The sequence below is a fragment of the Drosophila arizonae genome, chromosome X (genome assembly GCF_054131065.1).
Source record: "Drosophila arizonae isolate 15081-1271.41 chromosome X, UAZ_ARI_1.0, whole genome shotgun sequence".
NCBI lineage: Eukaryota > Metazoa > Arthropoda > Insecta > Diptera > Drosophilidae > Drosophila > Drosophila arizonae.
The window spans coordinates 29,352,901-29,377,422 of NC_142927.1; the positions used below are offsets into that span (position 1 = coordinate 29,352,901).

At 40.9% G+C, this 24,522-nt stretch overlaps 1 protein-coding gene across 4 annotated transcripts; it reads left to right on the forward strand.

Moving 5' to 3' along the window:
- Positions 1 to 129: 129 nt before the first annotated feature.
- On the forward strand, positions 130 to 24,042 carry LOC108620041 (uncharacterized). 4 transcript variants are annotated; one of them, XM_089473096.1, is made up of 7 exons: positions 130 to 472; positions 4,166 to 4,335; positions 14,931 to 15,038; positions 21,304 to 21,686; positions 22,424 to 22,568; positions 22,637 to 22,858; positions 22,924 to 24,042. In XM_089473096.1, the coding sequence occupies exons 2-7, from the start codon at positions 4,198 to 4,200 to the stop codon at positions 22,987 to 22,989; spliced, it is 1,062 nt and encodes a 353-aa protein (XP_089329222.1). In that variant the 5' UTR covers positions 130 to 472; positions 4,166 to 4,197; the 3' UTR covers positions 22,990 to 24,042. The 4 variants fall into 4 exon arrangements, with proteins under 4 accessions (XP_089329222.1, XP_017872394.1, XP_017872395.1 ...); XM_018016905.2 differs by having other exon boundaries at positions 135 to 381; XM_018016906.2 differs by having other exon boundaries at positions 135 to 381; positions 22,439 to 22,568.
- Positions 24,043 to 24,522: the final 480 nt, after the last annotated feature.

Sequence of the window (24,522 nt, forward strand, 5' to 3'; positions counted from 1 at the left end):
ACAGCTGCTCGCCTCCAAGCGTCTGCTGAGCAGAGCTGCTGCTGCTGCTGCTGCTCGGTGCTGCTCGCTGCTGGCGTCGCAGTCACTTGAGGCGGCTCAGCGCTTTGTTCGAGCTTTAGTCGCTAGTGTATGATAAAATCACGTTAGTAATCAATTGCAAGCTCACCAGCCAAGACCGCATAGCCAGCGCCAGTTGCAAAAAGGTTCCAAATAATAATCAAAAACGAAAGAAAAAAAAAAAACAATATATATATTTGAAAAAGAAAGAAAAAAACAAAGTTTGAAATCGTATAAAAGCATAACTATTGTATTTAAACAACAAGCGAAAGAAAAGCGTTTTCGTACTCGCCGCCGTTGCTACCCGTCGCCGTCGCACCAAACGTGAGGATATACTTTACACACACACATACACCAGCATACGCACACGCACACACGTACACACACACATAAACGTAACGTAATCTTGAGCTAGGTAAAACAAAACAAACAAGCAACAACAACAACAGCAATATTGCAGCTAATGCAACTGCAATAACAACAACAACAACCGCCAAGCCGAAAATAGTTACAACAAGCGCAAATTCCGCAAGTTTCGCCCAACATACACACATATATATGTATTTATATATATATATGTATTGAATACATGAGCCAAAACAAAACTAAATCCAAAAACCAAGCCAAACCCGAAGAAACGCTTAAAGTTTATGACGAAATTCATTTAATTAAATTTACTCTTTTTGCATATTTAAATTTATTTTATTTTATGTTTTTTTTTTTATGATTTTTTTGTTTACATTTTTTTTCTGTGCTGTGCATATTTTTTGATCGAAAAGCCGAAACAAAATTTACGCGTGTGTTGAACTGTTTTTTTTTACAATTTTTTTTTTTTTTTTTTTTTTTTTTTCGTACTTGGCCTATGCCGTGCCCATACAAATGGATTAAAGGGTATCTGAAGACCTTGTGCAGTACGAGCGCACGAACAAACGAACGACAAGAGACAGACAAACACGATATTCCTGATGCGATATACGATACGATAACAAAAGTTTATTCATGCCAACAAATTGCCAAAAACAACATTGACTTCTAAAGAGTTTATTATGATTATTAGATGAGCATAGAGTATATTTAAGAGGACGGGCAAGAGGAGCTTCAACGCAGAAGAGAGCAGAACTATTTTGCATAGATAATCCAATAACAAAATCTGTGTATATTTGCATATATAAAAGAAAAAGACGAGAGAGGGAGAGAGAGAGGAGGGATTCCCCATGTAACCAATTTGGAAATTTTATTGCTTCCATCATCTATTATTTCAATCGTTTAATATAGAGAGGAACTAGCAGCGGCCTTGAGATCAATATAATCTGTGATTAACATTAGTTTTAGCTTGAAAGGCATATATATACTATAGCATATGTTTAGCATGTTATTATGTAAATCTGAAACACCATTTAAGCCAAAGTATGCAAAGTGAAAGATTTAAAGACTTAAGACTTGAGACTTTCCAATGAATAGGTATTGGGCTTAGAATTGTCTTAGCTCTTGTAGAGTCGTACTCGAAATAAGATACTCAGACAGGCAAATTTGAAGACTAAAGACTTCACTAAGATTCACATTTAGCTGTTCAATCTAAGAATTGTCTTAGCTCTTATGTAAGCTCGAGCAGAGTCTCATTTGAAACAAAATAGAAAAGTCTCCAAGCTCAGCTTCTCTGGCTTTCAAAAACCCAAAACTCTAGCCATGGCACGATCGCATCATTACACAAATTGTTTGGTCAATGCGAGGCAGCTGCTGCCTCTACCGCTGCCGCTGCTGCTGCTGCCGCTGCTGCTGCTGCTTTAATTGCAGAGAGACAATTTTTCGAGGTGGAGTACGTGGACAATGACAGGAAGTCGAGGCTTTGGCATTAATTAGAGGCAGCAGCAGATCGCGCCAGTGTAACACAAGTGTGCAGCGTCATTTTGGGGTCCGTGTCATTCAAGCCACGCCCTGTTGCAAAATCACCTTCGAGCCAGCCGCTAATCAGACTTTACGGATTTCTTTTTTGTTAGGCTATACCCCTTGAAAGGCGGGAGAGCGCAAAGGGGTAGCACGGCAGAAAGGTGAAGCCACAACAGAGTTGTATTTTTATAGTTTTGAATAGATGTTCAGGTCCGTCGGGCATTGATAGTTTCGTAGGCTAGCTACAGATCACAGATACTCCTCCCCTGTTTACGGCACTTGCTAATGAATCAGATGGTAGCTCCCAGTCGAGCATGCCCGATTTTGATTCACTTTGGCTCTCTGCTCGTATTTATTCAATTCATTAATAGACTATTTACAGTGTTCGGCATATGTAGGTCAGTTTTGAATATATGAATATATGCATTAAGTGGCATTTCAATGCCAGCTGAGCAGCGCAATCAGATCAAATATATAGATATAGATAGTATTCGCTGCTAAATTAGCAATAGTTACTACACAGACGGTCAATTGCTAGAGTGCCAAAAAAAAAAAAAAGGGGGAAGAGAGAGATGAATATTGGGGCTTTAGTTAAAAAGTAAAAGCAGATACATTAAAAATTTGCTGCCAGATGACATAACCATTGTGGCCAAGACGTCAAACGGGCTTCGTTGTCGTTTATTGCCGGTTTCTGACAGCTCTCGCAGTTAACACTCCACGCCGACTCTCCCGCGCGGTGTTGACAACCTTCACTCTCCCTTTCTACGCTGCCCAGCGTGTTTCGGCTGTGCTCCCTCTCTCACTCACGCACTCTCTTTTCGCGTCTGTCTCTGTCCCACTTGTTTTGCTTCGCTTCCATTTGGCTCTTGGCTCTTGGCGCTACGCCCTACTTAATAGCCGCTGACCGTTGGCCGTCAGCCAGCTAATCAAAGGCCCACCGAGCACTACCTCTGCCGCAGCTCCCGCCTCGATGAGTCGGCGCTAGCGAGGATCCATTCCAGCTGAGGCTGAGGCGGATGTAGAGCTGCGAAGGTCGCTATAAAAAGGGCATTGATCGAAGTGCACCTGCTAGGCACATGACTAAAGCTGTCCAGTCTAAGGTCTAAGCCCTTCGCTACACGCAGTCGTATAGACATTTTTATAGCCGCAGCTGAGGCAGTACAATGTTTACTTTGATCTCAATGTCAGCTCCCTCTCCCTCTCTCTCTGCCGCCCTCGCTCTTGATTAGAATTCCGCAATAATGGAAATTTCTCCACTTACAAGTCATTGTCAACATTTAGTCATATATTAGTATGCATAATCTCTATAATTAGCGTTGCCAATTGGCCATCATCATTAGGCATCGTTTAAAATGGCATTGCAACTGGCCCCGCTCAGATTACGCTACAGTTTTGGGGATATATCCATTAGCTTTTCGCCACATTTCGTACAGTTTTAATATCTTTATTTCTCTTTCGCCATTGCCTATTCAAAGGTTTAGTTTTTCCATTTTGTTGATTTGCAGCGAATTTCTTAAAACTCTGCTTAAAGCTTACACACACACACACACACACACACACATAGTGGAGCACCACTCGCTAAACGCCGTTGGCGTCGCTGTCGCAGTCGCTGCCTCTGCCGACGGCTGCGCTGTCTAAATAAAATTACATAATTCTTATTGCGGCGTTTTCTGTTGTTGTTATTGCTGTTGTTGTTGTTGTGATTTATAAATTGCTTTAACTGTTGTTGTCGGTTGGCTGTTGCAGTTGTTGTTGTTGCTGCTACTATTGTTGTTGCGCACACTTTCCACACATAAATCGCATTACTCATACGACGTGTTGCCCAAGAAAGGTTCAATATTTAAACTTGACACACACTCGAACGACACGCCTAATCGAGCCACTTAAACGACAGAGCACGTGTAACGGACATGCACAAGAATGCAAACCTGGCTACTCAATTGCTAGCACACTAATTAACAACAACAACAGCCAGTGGACTAGGCGTTAGACCTTGCACCGGCCCTAAACAGAAAAGTGGCCAAAGTCAAAGCGAATCTAAGCCAGACTTGCAGATATTTTGTATTTGCTGCTTACACACACACACACACACACATACACCTATTGGCGCTGGCTAGAGAATCAATTCAATTGAAATATTCTTAGCCACGCTTTTATTTGCGGATAGTCTCTTCTTATCTATTTTCTTATCTTATCTATTATCCTATCTTATCTCTTACAGATCCTCCTTTACACTTTGCTATCAACAACAAAATGTGGCAGCCGAGTACACAGCATTTCCTGGCGCTGATCTTCTGCAGCGCCGTCTGCCTGATTAGCGCAAGTCCTCTTCCCTTGCCCGCTGGCAATCAGGAATTGGATGTTCTGCAAATTCCCCTAGCTAACGGAAAGGTAAGTCGAAAGCATAAATATATCCATATATAAATAGGAATAGACAAATGGAGGCTGGGTTGCCTGGAACAGACAGACATTTTCTACTCTACTCCAACTTAATTTAATAATACTTAGCAATATATCTATATAATACGCCCATTGCGGAAAAATGAGAAATGGGGATAGCAGCGAATAGATAGGCGATATTTGAAGAATAACTGAAACGTGTAACAAAGTCACAGTCATGAAGTCCTTATGACTGAGGGGATACCTTGGCGTACTCTCTCTCTCTCTCTCTTTGATAGACCATGTGTGGAGGATCTTACCAAATGTTGTTGCTGTGGCTTAACCGATTAGCCACGCCATTTGTTAATTTATTCGCAAATCTCTATTAAATTTAATGGAAGATTAATATATCCAATAAACTCTTTTTACTGCGTGAATGGGTGTAGAGGCGGGAGAATGGCACTGAGTATTTGCCGCTTGAGTTGTAGCAAAGGCTTTAAAACACTGATTGTATAATACAAGCAGGAAAACGAATGTAAAAAGTCAAAGACTAGACATAAACTTGAGATGCATAAAGTCCTGACTTTTGCCATTCATATAAATGCGCCAGGAAACTATTCGGATAAAGTAAAATGCAGACGAGCTGCCCATCAACATGGAGCACGACATTTATTGAGCATATTGGCTGAACACTTCCTGCTTGATTGTCTGAGTTATGGCAATGATCTTCAGCGGCCCAAAAGTAGCATTTTTCGCTTGGGACGGTGCACGCGCTCACGTTACGTATACGTCGTGTGCTCCTGCTGCCCTTTCATGCTGCTGGCTGCTGGCTTCTGGCTGCTGCCGATCTGCGCTGCGGTGGGCTGGCGAGTGACTTAATGGAGTTGGTTGTCCAACAAGTTAGTCGAGCTTGGGCAGCAAATTTTCCTTTTACTTTTCGGCTGCAGCTGGAACAGAGGCCGGAGAAAATTCAGGTCTTGGGGTCTATGTGCCACTAAAGTCGAAGTCGAAACCCGCACAACCAGTTTGCCTGATACCAATTGCAAGGAAGTTGGCACACTTGCTACCAGTTTGCACGGCTTGCACTGGCTTTAGAGCAATGGCCCAGACATGTGGCTTGGGTGTTGGCCCAATTCGCGTAATCCCCGCTTCAAATGCGCTCGACTCCGACTGGCTGGCTCTGCGTCTGGCTATCTGTCAAAATGTCCATGTACAATCACAGCATTATTTAATGGCCCCCCAAACAATTATGAATTTAGAGTCTATTTCAGACTAATTTTGCTTTCATATTGGACCGTTTAATTGCGCTTTCAAAATCTGCAGCAAAAAAAAAAAACAAAAAAACAAAAAACCAGACAAATATAAGCAAATCTGACATAGTCCAAACGAGCAGCCAGTGGATAATTTTTGCATCCATCGATGCCAGCTGCAATTTGTCTCATTCATGCACTGTGATTAGCACCTAGGTCACTGTTTAATTGTGGATTACGCGCTGATTTGTTGGCCAAGACAACTGAGGCAATCATCGGCATAGCCCAGGCCAGCTTTACGGAATAATATGCCAATTACGGTTGATTTGCATGACTTTTGCTACCTCGCTTGACTTGGCGATGTGACTGTTTCGGTCTCGAGCTGAGTGAATGTCCAAGATGTAAAGTTCTCCTGGCTTGAGCTGCCAGAAATTCATATAGCCTGCCATTAGCTCCATAGACATACGAAACTGCGGACGCAGAGATGGACTGGTGAATGAACGGAAGGAATGACACCGTCTTCTATCAGAAGAAGACTGACAGAAGGACGATCCGAATTACGGATGAAATGAGTGACAGAAGGACAGAGGAAACGATGGACCGTAAGACGAACGGAAAGAAAAGAATGTAGAGAAGGAGCCAAGAAAGACAGGCCAACAGAGAGTGAGAGAGAGAGAGAGAGAGAGAGAGAGAGAGTAAGACGAAATGATCGAGAAAATTAACAATTGAGGCAGTGAAGTTAGTCAAGCCTCCTTCAGTATATCACAAGTAAGCATAACACTCTGCTTACCCATGTGTAGAAACCCTGCAGTTGGATTTGCTCAGCTGGCTCAGGGAGTCTTCTTTGAAGGAGGAAAGTGATTTATTCACAAATTTCTAACTGGTTAAGTCTGATGAAGCCCAGTATATAATAGATCGCAGAGTGTAAGCTTCAAACTAGCCATGTGTAGCTCCTCAGAGTCCCGAAGAATCCTTTGACATTGCATCTATGGGCACTTTCCGCCTAGAGTATTTGCATAGTGTCTCTATGCATTTTCATTTAATTTATTTAACTATGAAACGATATAGCTTCAACAAGGGCAATTGAAGCGCACTGACTATCAAATGGCAACAGCAGAACTAGCTGAAGCAACCTCAGCATCAGCAGCAACACGTCAGCCCAGACAATCCAACAATTTCCTCTGTGGGATTGCCCCCTAGTGACACACACACACACACGCGTGCATACCCACTGCACAGAGAGACAGAGAGAGAGAGAGAGGGGGGCAAGTTGAGCAGCTCAGCTGACGCAGCTGGCACAGCTGCCTTATATAATCTTTCAGCTAGCTGCTCGCCGAGCAACAAGCACACATCACGCATACGACGCGTTGCGCCCCGAATGCGCCGCGACGGTAGCCACGGCAATTGCAGCTTGTTGTTACCAATATAACATGCTGCTAGCACACAGCACAGTAGCAGCAGCTAGCACGCAGCGATTACAGTATATTGTGGCTGTTATGCTTGATGTTGCTGCTGATGCTGCCATTGTTATGGTAGACAATTTGTTACTAGCTGCATTTTCAAGTGGCAAACGAGACGCGCTTGCCAGTCAGTCATTAAGTCGCAGCCGCTTGCGGTTGCCGTTGACGACGAATCAGCGCGTTCCAGTCGGCTGCAACCGACTGCGAAATACCCGTTTGCAAATAGATAAATAGCTTGCAGTTCATATTGGCCATAGAGGATGCATAAGCCTCAGAGCAGCCCTTATCATGTCGCTCCATAAAATATGCATTATTATATGCCAAACAGCCTAGGCTATGCGATCTATTTAATAAGCAGCCCATGCACTCTCTCCACTCTGAAACGTAGTGCATGCCACACAGTCAACGGTTGGCCACACCGCATGCTGTCAGCCTGCTCCGAATGCCACTACGACAAATCTATTATTAATATATTTTGTGTGATCGATAATTTCCGACATGGCTATAAAATCTTTGTCTGATTCGTTAAGCTGGGAAATGTCTGCTGCATGTTAAGTGCATTTACACAGCCAGCCTCGTGTGAGGCAAATGGCAAGTGTGCCCAGCTAGGAGATACCCTGCAGTCAGCCCGATTTCACAATAAACAGAAGACTTAGTCAAACAGGAGTTTTTATAGTGTCGGACTCTAGTGAAGAAAAAACTAGAAATATGAATGTGTGTGGGTGTGTGTGGGTGAGTAAATATATATGCATATAGGTATTTTAATATATATCTGGAGTATTTTACATCAGACTTGGACTTAATACAGTAGAGGTGGGCGAATCTTGTGGCTAAACTTACCTTTTTCGATTGATTTTATTTATATAATCTTCTTCAACATCATGTTTATGCGTGCAACAGTTTGCCTTGAATAAGTAGTTCGACTTATGGGAGCTCACTTGCCCAACAGATTTCTATGTAAATTTTATGTGCAATGTGATTTATGCCGATTTGCTTTTATTACCACATATAATGCAGGAACACGTTTTGAAGTCATTTTGGAAAAACTTAAGTTTAAGAACTGAGAAGTGGGGCTGCAAAATGGAGCTGCAAATTTGTGGAACAAATCTCAAAAGCCCAATAAAAAATCTCTCAATTTTATCTTCTTTTCAAGAAATTTATTGTGGTCTGAAAATACAACTTGCAATTGCAAAAAAAAAAAAATAAATAAATAAAAGTGTCCAAAACATTTTTTATAAATATGTAAATCTGCTGAGTTCAACAATTATGTATAATTATATATATTAAAGGTTTGCTGTTAAAGCCGTAATGTGCGAACACCTTCTCGACCAACCAGCTAATTATTAGCGAGAGGCTGTGCTAAAGTTGTGTCCACTGCGCGCGTTTTAGTGATCATTGGTCGTGGGCTCGCATCAGGTTTACTTCGGGTCTTGGACTCGATCGCTCAGCCACAGGCAGAGTATAGTGCGTTTGTCCTTCACATTTCAACTGTGCCATTATGACGCAGCATGGGGCACTTGTTGTACGATCCGAAATCAAAATTACAAAAACAAAAAACAAAAACAAAAACAATACCTCAATACTGTTGCTGCATGATTTTAAAGTACTCGAAGCAAGTTACTAATTGGACTTGAGCAATGATCAGCTCAGCTCAGGCCCGCTCGGCTTGTCATTATGCGGCTGTGAGCATAAGCATCAGCACTTATGTATTATTTATAAGGCAGTCGAGTTTATGCACTTACAAAGCGCATAATAAATTTCAGCTGTGCGTGTCGATCCTTTAAATATTTAGCAGTTTTTTGGTCTCGCATTAGTTTCTAGGCTAGGTCGCTGTGCTTAGCTGGCCATAATGAGGGCTAATTGAAGCTGTGAGCTGATCATTTAAGCTGTCGCAAAAGCTTTTATTGTATTTAAGCTAATGGCCACATTCCAATTTATGGTGAACTTGAAAAGACGAAGGCTCTCCACTAATAGACAGCTCCGAATACAGAAACTGCCCTTGTTACCTCAGCTGAGGCAGAGTGCTCGAAGATTCCATCTGCATGTATACACTCGAGTTATCCAGGTACAGTTTGAGACGCATTGCTTAGCGCTACAGTTTAAGAGATATGAATGAGATATGATATGAAATCACTTTCATGTGAAGATATGTCGACCCATCCTGTTTAGTATATCTCACATCTGGCTCGTAGAGTATGCCGTATTCGTTGTCACTCTGTGTTTCTTTCTCTCTTTTGTGTGTTTCTATATTATTTTCTGTTTCTCTCAGACATTAACATATATTAAGTTGGTTAAGGTCAAACAACTTATCCGAACAGACGCAGATTAATGTGTGTCTTGAATTTTATGTTAATGCGTGGCTGAAGTCCACTAATGAAGTATGTTTTGTCAAATTCATTTATTTGTTCACTCCAATAAAATGCGATAATATCGAGGTGCCAAAGCTGAAATAATCAAATTGTCATCCAAGTCGAGACATCACAATGGTTTTACCTGCACCCGTAGCCCTGGCCCTCATTTTCAGCCATGTGGCAGAGATGCTCGAGTGATTCGGTAGATCCGAGCTTCGGCTCGAGGTCCGCACACTTTCCGGACTACGAAAAGTTCACCCATTGAACTAGTTAAACCGCTTAGCCGGAGTCTTCTTCAATGGGAATCGGTTACCTTCAGCCGTAAGCCGCAACTAACTTCCAACTGTTTCGCTATGAACTATTGATTTTTGCAAATTGCGTGGGCGAGAATGGCGTAACCGCAAACAAAATATGCGGGCCCTTGCTTCGAAACTTTCCGAATATATCGCTTTTTGCGGTTTCCCAGCTAATTTACGTGGGCTTGCAATTTTAGCACTTTGTCTGATGCGATTATACCCAAATGTACGCATACCGATATCTGTATATATTTTTCATTTACAGTCTCTAGTCTGAAAGGCCCTTGAAATATATCTACTCGTTCAAACAGTCGGACGAAAGGCTATAATTTTTAATAACCATACAAAAAAATTGTAGTGAATTCACAAGAAGAGCAAAAATATTAGTTTTAACACAAAAATATATAATACAATAACCCTAATTGTTTAAAATAACAATGTCAATGATAATGAGCAGGAATATAAAAATTAAAGAAAAACACTAAAATTAAAATTGGTGATAAAAACAATTAAATGAGGAATTTAAAAAGTTAAAAATAGTTTTTAAAGACACATTTTGCTATTGAAATATATATTTATAGTAAAAAATGATGTATAATATAATATAATAATTATAACCGAAAAATATTTATATTAATATTATTTGTAATATTCCTTTGTAATTATATTTTAGTACACATTTTTTAGCTCACATAAATATTTTGAATTAAAATTTTTAAAATTATTTATTTACAATTATTATTAATGCTATGGACCACATATAACATTTAATATATCTTAATACCATATAAACAAATGATATATGATATTTAAGATAATTAATAATAATATAGGTAATGGTATTAATTTGAACAAGCTAAACTTTTAATCAAATCTCAAAATTTAGTTTTGGGCTAAACACAAATGTCTTTACGAAAGATTCGTAGACTATATCGTTTATTTGACATATGCATACATATAACACATACATATAACCACTGTGCGTTAAAAATAACACTTTTGTCTGATTACCTTATTGACAAGCCTCTTCCGTCCTCAGCACTAATTGGTATCCAGTGTAGGTACACAGCAGCAATGACTGCGGCTGCTATTTAAAATGCACAGCGTTTGCTTTGATGACGTCGCCTGGAATATACACACATACAGATATAGATGTATGTACATGTCTCATGCTACTTTGCTTTGAATGTATTCGAGTCAGTTTGGCCAATTTGAAATTCATTAAGACTAGCAATAAAAATCAAACAACTTTGGCCCAAGAGTTGTTCCTTTCCTCGTTAAAACTTAACAATTGTCGCACTAAGTTGACAAACTGCTTAAATATGATAGATCATTAGGGGCAGCAGCAGCAGCAGCAGCAGCAGCAGCAGCAGGGGCAGCAGGGGCAGCTGAAGGGCCGGTTCACCAGGTGACGGCGCACAATAGAGAGCGGCCGGCAGCTCAGAGATGACAATAGCAAAACAGTTTGCTGCTGCCCAAACTGAGAAAAGTTAGTTTTTCTTTTCTTTATAGCTGCGGTCGCTGCCGCTGGCATTAGCTTCCGTCCGTGTATAAAGGCAACTTCCGCGCTGACTTTTGAGACAATTAAACACACAACAATAACAATAACAACAATGACAACAACAACAACAACAACAATGACAACAATAACAACAATGACAATAACAATAACAACAACGAATCAGGTAACTCGCAGATTAACGTCTCGCTAAGCAGCCAGCTCCGCCTGGGAATACTATTGATAGTCGTTGCCAGACAATGGACTCACATTAAAGTGATTTAACTGTATTTAAAACTACTTCAGCTCTGTGCAGTGCTCACTGAGTACCAACACAAATACATATTCACTGATACCCCGCAGTCAAGAAGTCAACCCCGTGCCCGCCTCAGTGGGCAGAGCGGGTATATTAGCTTTCCGTTATGTTCGCTGTACTTGGTTACTTTTAGCTGAATCACACAAATAATTCATATTTTAGTATATAATATTGTTGAAATCAAGTCAACTCAAATCGGATTATATGATGTGATATGACATGTATCAATCTCACGACAGTCTTTCAGATGCTTGAACTTAATTTTGTCTAACATGAAAACTTTTTCTTTTACATTTATCTTCTCTCTCTTCATTTATACCTTTTATTAGTAAAGTCTCTTTCGCTCATGATAGTTCGAATTTGTTTCGCTTTTTCGTAATACGAAAAGTTTTTCCTTCTCTTACTGGAAGTGCCTAGGGAATCCCTTTTTAAATCAAACACAATCTTAACTTTTTCAGTCCCTCGCCCTCTCTCTCTCTTTACTGATGCCTGTTTTAATTCGTCTCTTTCTCTGATGATTTTGATCAGATTCAGATTCAGAACATTTGCAGTATAAACTGATTCTTGATAACAGAATGCTCTAGATCTGAGTTAGTTTAATTCAGTTTGGATTCATTGCCTTTGAGATAGCTAGAAGAAGTTTCTAAAAATTAGATCACGACTAGCACCTGCATAGCACACAAATGCTGTCTACCTATGCATACAATAGAGTTACCTTAGTTAGAGCTCCTATATAATTGAAAGATGAACTCAAGCACTAATATTAATAGTCTACTGTAAGGAAATCAAAATCAAGGCTCTATATACAAAAATTTGGATGATAGATTCTGTTATATGTTCCTATAACTACACATATAGCTAAACTGCACAAAATTGTCGAAAACTGAATTGGTTGGGATACAAAAAAAGATGAGAGATATGGCCACCCTGTGGCTCTGTGAAAGATATATTTAGCTTTTCGCAATTTCGGGCCTTGTTTTTTGTTGCCTGACGCTTATATATTGCTGTACATATACCAATTCGAATATGTTTGAGCCAACAGAAACAAATGGGCATATTAGCAGAGCATTGTACTCCACTGAAATGCTCTTCGGGTACTTGGTTAGCGAATATAAATGACAACAAAGAAGAACGAAATTCAAGTTGAATTGGTAAAGCGTCTGGGGCTGGGGCACCTGCATATAAGATTGCTGCTGCTGCTGCTGCTGCTGCTGCTGGGTAGCAAATGCAAAAACAATTGTTATAATAGGCAAATGCAATTATCGTTGCAGCTATTGCATGTCCAATGACTCGTGCTGTTGATTGTCCAAGTCATCTCGTACGGCTGCCGTGCAAATTGAATGCACTTAAAATATTTTTGTGCAATATTTTCTTGGACTTAGCTGCGTCGCAATTGTCATTAATGTTTACAACTTTTTGTACCAGTCATTTACCCGGGAATCCGCTCTCCTTCTGTCTCCCTCTCCCTCTCTCTCCCCCTCTGCCTCTCCCTCTCCCTATCCCGTGCCTGTGTCTGCCTTTAAGTGGAAACTGTGCAAGTTATGAACAAGTTTTTGCTGTCCGGCGGCTAAAATGACTACAGACTATCGAGCGGGCGCCCTAACTGGGACACTCAAGAGCGCTGACTGAGTGCAGATTAAGGCCGAGTTCATCAGGTGAACAAAAGAGGAAACACAACTTGGCGGCTTACTGAAAGCTTACCAAAAACTAAACACTTTTCGGATCTCTTTGGAACACTGCGAGCCCATTGAAAATAGTTGAAGAACGAAAAGATGTAATTATCAAATTTATAAAGCAGGCTGAGCCTCGCCGGGCGTCAGCTCTACTTGTGAAATATAAAAGTATTCAGCAATATAAAGTACATTAACTATAGAAAGTACATGTAGATCAAAGGGATATAAATTATGAGTGGCATATACACTTTATAAAGTATGTAAAGTGTATAAAGTATATAAGGTCAATAAAGTATTGAAAGAATATAAATGTAAAAACAATATGTAAAGTATATAAAAGCATATAAAGTACATGGAGCATATAAAAAACATTAGGCATATAATGTCTATGAAAATTTAAAGTATACAAAGTGCAGAAGGCATAAATATGTCTAGTCAAAGGTAAAACTCTACAAGTATCTATATATAGCACAATCTCGTTATATGCTAGCATATTGATCTCATTTTTATCGTACATCAGCGATTATTATAGAGCCTAAGCTCTGGCTCTAATAGTTTTTTAATCGGCCAGACAAAAGTTTGACTATTCTCTCATATTTTATTAATGTTAGAGATAATTTATTTAGTGAAAATAGATTACTGCCTAATATCAAATTTAGAATGTTGTTCCTATTTAATGGGAACATTCTATAGAGTGTCAAAATAATTAAACTTATTAATCCTACGCTTTAGATAAGAGAACGAAATACCAATAAGAACAGCAATAGAACAAATAGTTATTATTTGCTATTGATAGTATTTTCTTAATATAACTATTAGTATTATTCAAATATCTCTTTGGACTCCGCTAGCTATTCTAGATTTAGACAATGCTAAATATATATTTTCTCAGTAAATAATGCGTGTAAGCATATACTTACATACATTCGTATATATCTATAATAGATATTACTCAGACTGAATGTCAGCCCCTCTTCAAGTACTAGCATTGAATACTTCTGGCCTGTAGAGCAGGAAATCTTATTGAAACAGCCAAATGATATTTATAAGCAGAAAGCAGATACAAATAAATCTTTTAAGCTCAGCTCCTTAAAAAGCAAGCTTAACTCAAATGTCTGAACTACACTTTGCACAATAGTTACAGGGTATAGGCAAGCCTTTAAAAGTTGGCAGCGCTGCCAAATGTGGGTCATTTGAATGAACGTCAATCAGAGCTGAGCTGCAATGAGAGCGCACTACAAATAATAAATATCGACAGCAGACATAAAATTTATACAAATGGCAAAGCACTAAATAGATTTGCAAACCGTTTTGTTTTTCTTTTTTTTTTTTTTTGTTAAAAATTATTGCAGTTTTTGAGATTTGATTTTGAAGTGTGCGCGTGTGTGTGTGTGTGTGTGTGTGTGTGTGGACTTGAAACGTGATTCCAAATGGCAGCCACAAAGCAGCCAAAAGACGCGACGAGACCACCGACTCATTGCCTCATTGTACAAAGTGAAAGTTCGTCAATTGTTGTCTATGTTGCTGCTGGTGTTGCTGTTGTTGTTGCTGCTGGTGTTGCTGTTGCTGTTGCTGCTGTTGTTGTTGCTGGTGGGCAGCAATCTTTGCGTTTTGCTGGCTCATTTTCTGTTCAGCTGTGGGGCCGTGATTTGTATTTGTATTGTATTTTAGTGCCACTTGCTGGCTTATGTAACGAGCATTACATTAAATTGTCTTTGTGTTAATTCGTTGTTGTTGTTTTTCGCTTTTGCTTTGCCTTGCAGGAAATCGATGTCTTGACACTTGGCGCCAAAGATCAAGATCAGTTGATAGCCGATCGCAACAAGAGAACAATTGGACTGCTGCGCGAGCTGTTTCCGGACATAACAAAGGTGCGTATGACCATAGAGAATAGCCAGCGTAACACCCAGAGAAGCCCCCCGAAAGCCCCCTCTGCTAGGCATATCAATCAGGTTAGGCCTATATCGACCTCGATACTCGCATCTGCAGCCACGTAGATCACAGCCGAAACGAGCGCTGTTCAGCTATGCGGAGCGGTGTTCGGCTCTGTCATTGCTAATCGTTGTATTGCCCGAACATTCCCTAGGAAATCAATACGCAAATCAATCGTGTAGTCAATAATGTCTTGCAACGCGTCGGACCCGTCGTCTTGGGCACAATTCTCAATCCGGGGCTAACGAGCCCGGCGGCCCGCAAGCCCAATGCCGATGACGACGACGATAACGATGACGCTGCCGATAACGATGCGAACGATGTGGGGCGGCCGCTCGATAAGGATTACGAGAGTCTACCCGACGAGCTAACCAACTTTGAGCCCGATAAGGACTTTGACAGCCAGCCGCAGGACAGTCCGGCAGGCAGCCCGTAGATTGCGTAGCTCTAGCGTTTATTGGCTCCCAATTGATCAACTAGTTGATTATCTCATTTACCCAATCAAGCTGCATGCCCTCTATGTACTATACTCGTATCCGTAATTCCAACTAGACCTACGCCACTCCACTTGTCAGTAGTTAGTGCACGAATCCACTACCCCAAACTAGACCTTTACCTCTGATTATACCTCTGCCTATGCCTATGCCTATGCCTATGCCTATGCCTATGCCTATGCCTGTGCCTGTGCCTCTACCTCCGCCTCTACCCATGCCTCTGTCAACGCCTCTGCATGCCACCTATAAAAGCTTGACCAACTCTAACCTCTACACGAAACCAAAACATAGCCGAAACACCGATATCCAAAGCCCAAAGCCAAACAGTAAATTAGACACATTGAATCCAACTACACATACATCAGACAATTGGCCAATCATCGAGTTGCAGTGCACAAATTTCTAAAGCGCCTCAGACAATCAGCCACAAAACAGAAAAAACCGCAGCAGTCACAAAAAAAAAAAAAATAATAATAATAATAAAGAAATAAAAACCAAAAATAAAACAATAATAAATTGGAAAAAAGAAAAAAAAAAGAAGCAAAACAAAATCGAAGCAAAATTGTATCATCTCAACAGCAATTCATGGACGCCCACAGAGGCTAAAGTACAAAAGTAAAACATAAACAGCAACAAATGAACAGCAACAACAAATGAACAACAACAACAACAACAAGAACAAGAACAAGCCATCATCATCTCAATTCACGGCGATACAGCATGGCTGTGAAGCCTGTGACAGTTTTTTGCATACCTCTCTGTCTCTCATTCCTAGGAAATCGACTCGATTGTCAATCGAATTATAGCTCAAGTAATACGCGTGGCCGGGCCGGGACTGCTGAATAGCATTCTGGCCGGGAATCGCGGTGCGGGTCGCCCTACCACGCCCTCCAGCAGCTTCGACGCCGATTTCGATGACGACGGCTTTGGCGATGATGACGATGATACTGATGATGCTGCATCGACATCAACATCAACATCGACTGCGTCCACACCGCCTTCCTCCGACGACACCGCCTCGCGGATCAAAATTGATTTGCCCACGGTAGCGCCGACAGCAGCGAACAAAGTGAGTGCGCGTAAGAGGCAAGACACTGTAACAGCATCAACAGCATCATTACCATCAATATCAACAAGTAGTACTACTAGCACCACTACCTCCACCACTACCAGTACCTCTAGCACTACCACCACCAATAGTCCCAGTCCTAGCCCCAGCCCCAGCCCCAACCCAGCCAACAAGACCTTAACAATAGCCAGTGAGATGCCCGTCGAGCTGCTGTCACGCGTTCTGGGCATTGAGCCAATAATCAAAGCAACAACTGCAGCAACTGCAACAGCAACAGCTGCAACGACAGCAGCAACAGTTGCAGCTGAAGTGCCGGCAACAGATGCAACAACGGGCACTGTTAATTCCCAATTAGCACCTACCTTCGACATCATTACCTCCACCCAGTATCCCACAAATAATGACAGCAACAACAACAGCAACAACAACAACAATAGCAACAACAACAACAACAACAACAATAATAATAATAATATCATCGACGAACCACAATTGCTTACAATTATAGCCGATATAAATCGTTTATTAAACTCTACCAATTATTTTATTACAACCAGAGATAATTTAACAACATCTCCAACAACATCAACAACAACATCAACAACAACAGTGGCGCCTACAATTGACAACAACAACAAGAACAACATTACGAAACTATTGCCCATCTATGAGTAACAACAATTGAGACACAAACACACACAACAACAGCAACAACAACAACATAAAGAGCAACAAGCAACAGGCAACAACCGAGAACAACAACAACCAACAACAACAATCATCATCAACAACAATTATTTAACATTTTGCTGTCCCATTCACAATTGGAATTCAGCAGCAGCAGTTAAAGTAGTCTGGTCAAAACTAAAAAGATACAACAACAACAACAACAACATCCATTTTCTGTTAATTGTATTTTTATTGTTTCTGGTGAAAGCAATTTAGTTGTCCACTAACTAATCAACGATATTAACCCTAGCTGTAAGCCAAATCAAATCTTTAAGCCACATCATTTGCCCATGAGCAAACAGTTGCAGTAGTCACGCCCATGCCACCGCAACCGCCCCTCGTCCTTCGCCCGCAGCACCCTTAGCCACAGTCTCTTAAGTGCTTTCTCTGTGTATCTCTCTGTAGCTGTGTATGTGTTTCTGTCCATGTGTACGCCCCGTCCATACTATGTTAATTCGCAGCCCCTTAACTCTTAGTTGAAAAACCCAACAGTCGAGTCAAATAAACTAACCGTTCTCTAAAATGTACCCACCAATTGCACACACGCACCGCAATTCCCGACCACCACCACCAACAACAACAACAACACACAACAACCCACAACAACATTGCGCACACCCCGCACCCCGCACCCGCAACACGCACCACGCACCTCGCACCCCGTACTCCGTTCAACGCTCACCGCAAACCGCGTGCGAATCCAAAATCCAAATTTCAATCCGCATCGACATCCGAATCTGAATCCCAATTCGAATCCGAATCCGGCCCCGAATTGAAACCTGGTTGTTGTAGCAAATCGATGAGCAAGCGAACCGCATCATCTCCAAGCTGCTGCGCGCTCTGGGCCCCACCGTGCTGCGCACGGCCATTCAGGGCAACAGCGCGAACGCCGCCCGGCAGGACTTCGATGCGGACTTCACGGACGATGACGACGACAGCAGCAAGAGCGACAGCTCCTCAGGCTCCAGCAGCACAAGCAGCAGCGCCAGTGGCACGCGGGTCACCATCGAGCTGCCCACCTTTGAGCCAGAGGATGAGAACGAGATTGATGCCGACGAGAAGAGCAGCAGCAGCAGCAGCAGCAGCAGCTCCACCACTAGCACCACCGACTCCGACAGCACCACCGAGAGCTCCAGGCGACGATAATGAAATGTGCGTGTAATTTGCTACAACAACTAAGCGATGCATTCCCAAATTTCCATATGAATTGGTATTACTTTTAATGATTATCAAATTTTGTTCCGTGTTTTCAAAACAGCAGCGAAAATTGGCAAAACTAACCACAGCAACAACAACTGCAACAACCACCACCAACACGAACACGAACACCAACACCAACACCACCACAGCCACAATAGGCACTAGACTAAATACAGCAACAAGAAAATGCAATTCCGGCAATATAGAATTCCATATATATTTTTTTTTTAATGAACAATTTGTGAAATATTTTCATTGATGCGGGCATTCCTTATGCACTTCTAAATATTGTCTTTGTACTCTATTAACTAAATATATTTCAAAATCTCGACAGTTACGACTCTCTCTCTCTCTCTCTCTCTCTCTCTCTCTATCTATCTATCTTTCCCTCTTTCTCTCTTTTCCAATCTTTCTCTTTCCGTCTCTTTCTATTTATCTGTTTCTTTGAGACTCCGACTTAGAGTAACTCCCAGTTTTTAAATATTTCCTTATTCTTCTATTCTGTTGTCTCCTGATTAAAGGAAATGTAGTTCTAGCTATTCTACTATAAAGTTATACATGTATATATTGTATATATGTCTTGTCCTCGCTTTGAATATATCTTTTCTTAAGTCTACATATATCTCATGTCTTTGAGACGTATCTTCTCTAAGCATTTCAATTAGTGTCTCTCTATATCCAACTCCCCTTCTATCTCTTTATATTGACTTCTATCCATTTTTATATACATACATGTAACTCTATATATTTCGTTCTTTCCCTCACTCTATCTCTCTCTGTCTGTTTCTCTCAGATCTCTCACTCCCTCTCTGTTAGTCCATATCTATTTCTCTCCCCTTATCTCTGTTACTCTATCTCTCTCTCTCTTTCTTTCTCTCTCTCTCTCTCTCTCTCTCTCTCTGTTATTTCATACTTATTCTCCCTCTTTTACCTCAACAAGTTTTGAGCATTCAAATTTTTTTGTTTATTTAAATTTAATAGGTGATTTTTTTTACATTAACATTTAACTTGTTTTAGTTGTTAAAGCCCTTGTACGTATGTCTCATGTATGTGCATGTATGCACATATACATCGATGTATCTATGTTTTTAAAATATACAAAAATACCTGTACTCCTTTGGCATTTTAGTGTTTATATTTTAAGCGTGAATTGAAACAACTATCGAACTATCGAACCAACATTCATAACTGCACTTGAAACATTCATGATCGGGCTTACAATATTCACGGCTGCATTCACGATCTTCACGAACATTCCTCGATGCAATCGCATCTCGGCAGAGCGATCCACCTCAGATGTCATTAGTTCGCCTTATCGATATCATTAAAGCTTGAACTTTCAAAGTAATTATTTGCTTACCATTCTATATACACATATATGTATCTATAGCTGTATATCAATGGTCGATCAAGTCACATATCATTTGAGCCCAACAATCGTTGCAGTATTCGCTTCGAACTGAGTCCTCCAATACATGGAGAGTTTTTGAATCTCATTTTGAGTACTATGCAGATATGGTATTCGATAAAGTTGAGATTGAGAAACTGATCAAATCGAATTGATTAAAACTACATATTATCAGATCCGAGATCGAGACTTGGTCGAAACTTTTATATAAATCACTTTCTCAGTCTGAAGCACTATCTGTATCTCTCTCCATCTATCTATCTCTTCCTCTCTTTCTATCTCGCTCTCTCACACTCTGTCGCTCGGATATCCATGGCCTAAGCTTAGAAATTTTTGGGTATTCTGCTGCAGCAGGGGCGCCCTTCCGCCCCTGCTCTCTGTGGCTTTATTGATTGCTCATTTGTCTATCTGCCTTTGTTTTCTTTTTTGTTTATTTTGAATCTTTTTTTCTTTATTTTCATGTTCCATTAAACCGATTCGATTTGTGCAAATAACCAAATATACAAATAATAATAATAATCTGAATCGAACCAAACAACAAAACTGCAAAATGTTATCAAACAAACCAAACACAAACAAACAAAATCGAACAACTCTTTCGCAATGAAATCACCAACTGCAATTGAAACAATCGAAACAATAACGTTCTCAATCGAAATATTGTAAAATGTATACATAAATACACCAATTGCATTTGTGCACGTGCATTCGCTCTCATCAACAATTAATCAAATCGAATTTCGAACTTCGAATTCGACTGGCAAATCGGATGCAAATAATTGCAAAACAATAATAATTAAAAAACAAAAAATCTATAAACTGGCTAAACCCAAAACTCATAATGCCAAAACGAAATGTGTGCAACAAACCCTTAAATAACACTCCACTCCTGCCTAACCTTATATAACCGAAAAACTAACACACCCGCACACACATACACTCATACACTCATACACTCATACACATTGACCGACCGTTGCCCGATGTCCCTGTGCCACCTTTTACAACACTGAAAACTCTGCTACTTCACACACCCACACACACGCACACACACACACGTATTGCGCCAAATCCCGTGTTATGCAAACCAATCAATACACCGCAAACCGCACTCACACACACACATAACCACTTCCACACACATGCCAAATCCAAATGTACCACACACACACACACACACACACACACACACATATGAAATGCACATAATCAACTCCAAATTCGAAATTCCTTGCAATGCAACAAATGCCCATACAAATGAAATTCCGTTGCAATCCTGCGGGCGAATCCTGTTGCGATCGCAGAACGGCGCAACCGATATGAAAATCGATCTGTCGGCGATCAACAAACAACTCGAGGAGACCATTCGCGTGGCACGACAGGTGAAGGAGGCTGAGGCAGCGGCCGCTGCCGCCGCCCAATCCTCGGGCTCGCCCATCGCCCAGGCGCCCATTCCCCTCAAGTCCAACGAGCCCATCCAGCTGAGCTTCAACAACGAGCTGTCCTCGGTCAGCGGCAACAGCGGCGCCAGCAGCGGCAGCAGCAGCAGCAGCAGCATTGGAGCCACCGATGTCAAGGCTCTCAACACCAACGATCTCCAGCTGTCCGAGTCAAAGTCTCCGGCCATAGACGAGCTCTCCTTGGACTCCGTGGAAGACACGGCCGACCTGGATGATCGCAACAAGAGGTAAGCGGCAGACCCCGCCCACTGGGCTGGCCCCACAACCACCCACCCCACCACCCACCACAACAGCCACAAGTCACCATTGGCCTAGACATTGTCATAGATTGCCAATCGAATCCAACATGAGTTAGAAAAGTCTGGGAGAGTAGAGAAGGAGTTATACATGAATGCTGAATATATTGAATGCCCTAACTTAACTGTAACTAAATATCTATATCCGTTCTATCAATCCATCCAAATATCTAAATATCTAAAAATCTGTTATCTGTTGTACAAATTTCTTTTATTGCATATCCTAGTAATTTGACCTAGTCTATATATCTAGGGAAAGACAAGCTTTCATCCGAAAATCAACGCCTTGAGTAGATTCTTTTGCTTTCATGCATTCACAAGCCTTTTATATTAACACCAGATCGAGACCTACATTTCAATTACATCAAGATCAATCATTCAGATCCTTAGTGCAGCAATCAACTATTTATATATCTATGGTATAGATATATTTCAATCACGATCAAGCATTCAGAGCCGTAGCTTATCAATCAATATTTGCCATAAATAGGCATGTAAATAGATATGGATATATGTCTATGACTTTCGTATAAGAACCATTTTGGATTCATTGGCAATAACATTAACCGATAAGATTTGAAAATTATACCCAATATACTCGACTAATTGCACACTTCCGCCCACGTTTCCTTCAACTTGTCCTGCAAATGCAATCGAACAAACATAAGTAATATATTCAAAAGGTTCCTGAGCTTCGGTGGTGCCGGCCTGGCCGGTGGCTCCAGCGGCGGCGGTGCGGGCGCCTCGCCCAGCGGCAACAGCCTGGGCGGCGGCGCCGGAGGCTCCGGCAACTTCCTCCTGGACGTGGTGCGCGTAAGTATATAGCGCAGAGCTCGAAGCCTGAGTCTTGGGCAGCCGAATGACGCCCACCTTTCCTTCAGCTCTTCTCAGGCAGCGTGCAGACCCAGCAGGGCGACGAGGCCGCCAACTCGGTCAGCGGCGGCGCCAGCAGCAGCAGCGGCAGCAGCACGGACGACACGGATGCTGGCAGCGACAGCACGCGCACCGCTGACGGCTACACCGAGGGCATTCCCGGCCCCGTGACGCGTCTCGTTGTCCTGGCCAATCGAGGACTGGCCAACCTGGTGCAAGACTTGATACTGGTAAGAGGCGAAGGCCTTGCTTGCTCGATCTATTGCCTCTAACATTTGCTTATCTCATTCCTTAGCGCGTCGCCGCCACGAGCGAGAAGTTCGTCAACTTCAAGGCCAAATTGATAACGGCCCTGATATAAGCCAGCTTGTTGATCCTTGGCCAACTCCTCACGGCCCTGCCTTAGTCAAGTCAACCCAATTGTACAGAGTCAACGCAGCCAGCTGCACCACGCCCACATTTCTACACACACAAATACACACACACACACACACACACACACACACACAAATGCAACACGCGCGGAGAACGCACACTTGATACTCGTCCACTCGTCCATCACATTAATGTTGTTGTGTTCTTTTATTTGACAATGGAAAACAATTTACAAACTTTTAGCGAAATTTCTATTTCTTATATTAATACATACACACACCTATATATATACATATATAAATATATTTCCAATTCAACGCTCTGAGTAGAGAAAAATGTTTATCGAAATTTACAATACAAAAAGTGAAAAAGGAAAACTTTTTATTTATTTTTTTTTTTTACACGAAAATCGAAGAAGAAGAAGAAAATCACACACACACACACACACATAAATACGATATGAATGAAAACGAAAAAAAACGATCTTGCTCTGTTTCTTCCAAACTTTTGCTCTCGCTTCACTTTTGTAAATATTTTGCTATCCTAACTTAGTTTAAACATTCGCGATTCCATCCACTCCCCCAAGAATGTCCCACTCCTTATATACATACATATATATATTTTTTGATTACTAAAAGACGAAAACAAAATCATGACTGTGGTGTTTTATTTACTATTATTTTTAAAAACATATAATTTTATGTAGAAAATACCAATTTCCTTCACACACAATATACATATATATTTTTTTATTATTTTTTTTTTTCGCTTTACCTCTTTGCCTTAATTATCAAGTAATTAAACGAAATTTTCGAAGCGCAAATTCATTCAGAATTGAGAATGTATTCTTGAACAAGTCAATCAGGATATGTTTATGCGGATACACGAAGAACAAGAAGAAGAAAACTATTTTTAAATGCAAACTGTTCTAAACTTATTTACCGTTTTTATTTACACGTAAGCAAATGTGTTTCTATGATTTTTAACAGTTTAAGTAAAATTTTACATGTATATAAAATAAAAAAGTTTACTTAAAATACTCTAAAAGATCTTTAAATGGAGGGGCCAAAGGGAACAAGTAGATCGTAGACTCAATACAGTGAGGTCTATCGCATCATTTATCGCACCCAGGGCTCATTACAAGTGTTATGGACGGAGGTTAGACCATTCCAAAAAGTGCATATAGACTGCTCAGTATCATATTAATTCGATTCATATGAATCAGAGATGTCTGACTTTCAGAATTTAAATTGCAATTCCTTCGATATCTCAACTCTTTTATCTTGCTTTTCCTTGACAATAAATATACCTTTTTAGGATATTTGGTTAAATAGTTGAGTCATTCAAGCATTCAGAACCGTAGTATCAATCATTTATGTGTTTACCATAGTGAGGCAGTGAACGTATTCTTGTGTGCGTGTGTGCGTGTCTGTCTTAGGCCAATTAGAATCTCCAGGGTATTTGCTAGTCGAACACTCCCAACTAGATAAATCGTGCGTATTCATTGAATGCAACTATT

What these genes read in the sequence shown, in the direction of transcription:
- LOC108620041 (XM_089473097.1), top strand. Translation starts at nt 4,198, where the DNA reads ATGTGGCAGCCGAGTACACAGCATTTCCTGGCGCTGATCTTCTGCAGC. An exon ending in TTCCCCTAGCTAACGGAAAG is followed by an intron (nt 4,336 to 14,930) that starts GTAAGTCGAAAG and finishes TTTGCCTTGCAG; the next exon opens with GAAATCGATGTCTTGACACT. An exon ending in TGTTTCCGGACATAACAAAG is followed by an intron (nt 15,039 to 16,368) that starts GTGCGTATGACC and finishes TCTCATTCCTAG; the next exon opens with GAAATCGACTCGATTGTCAA.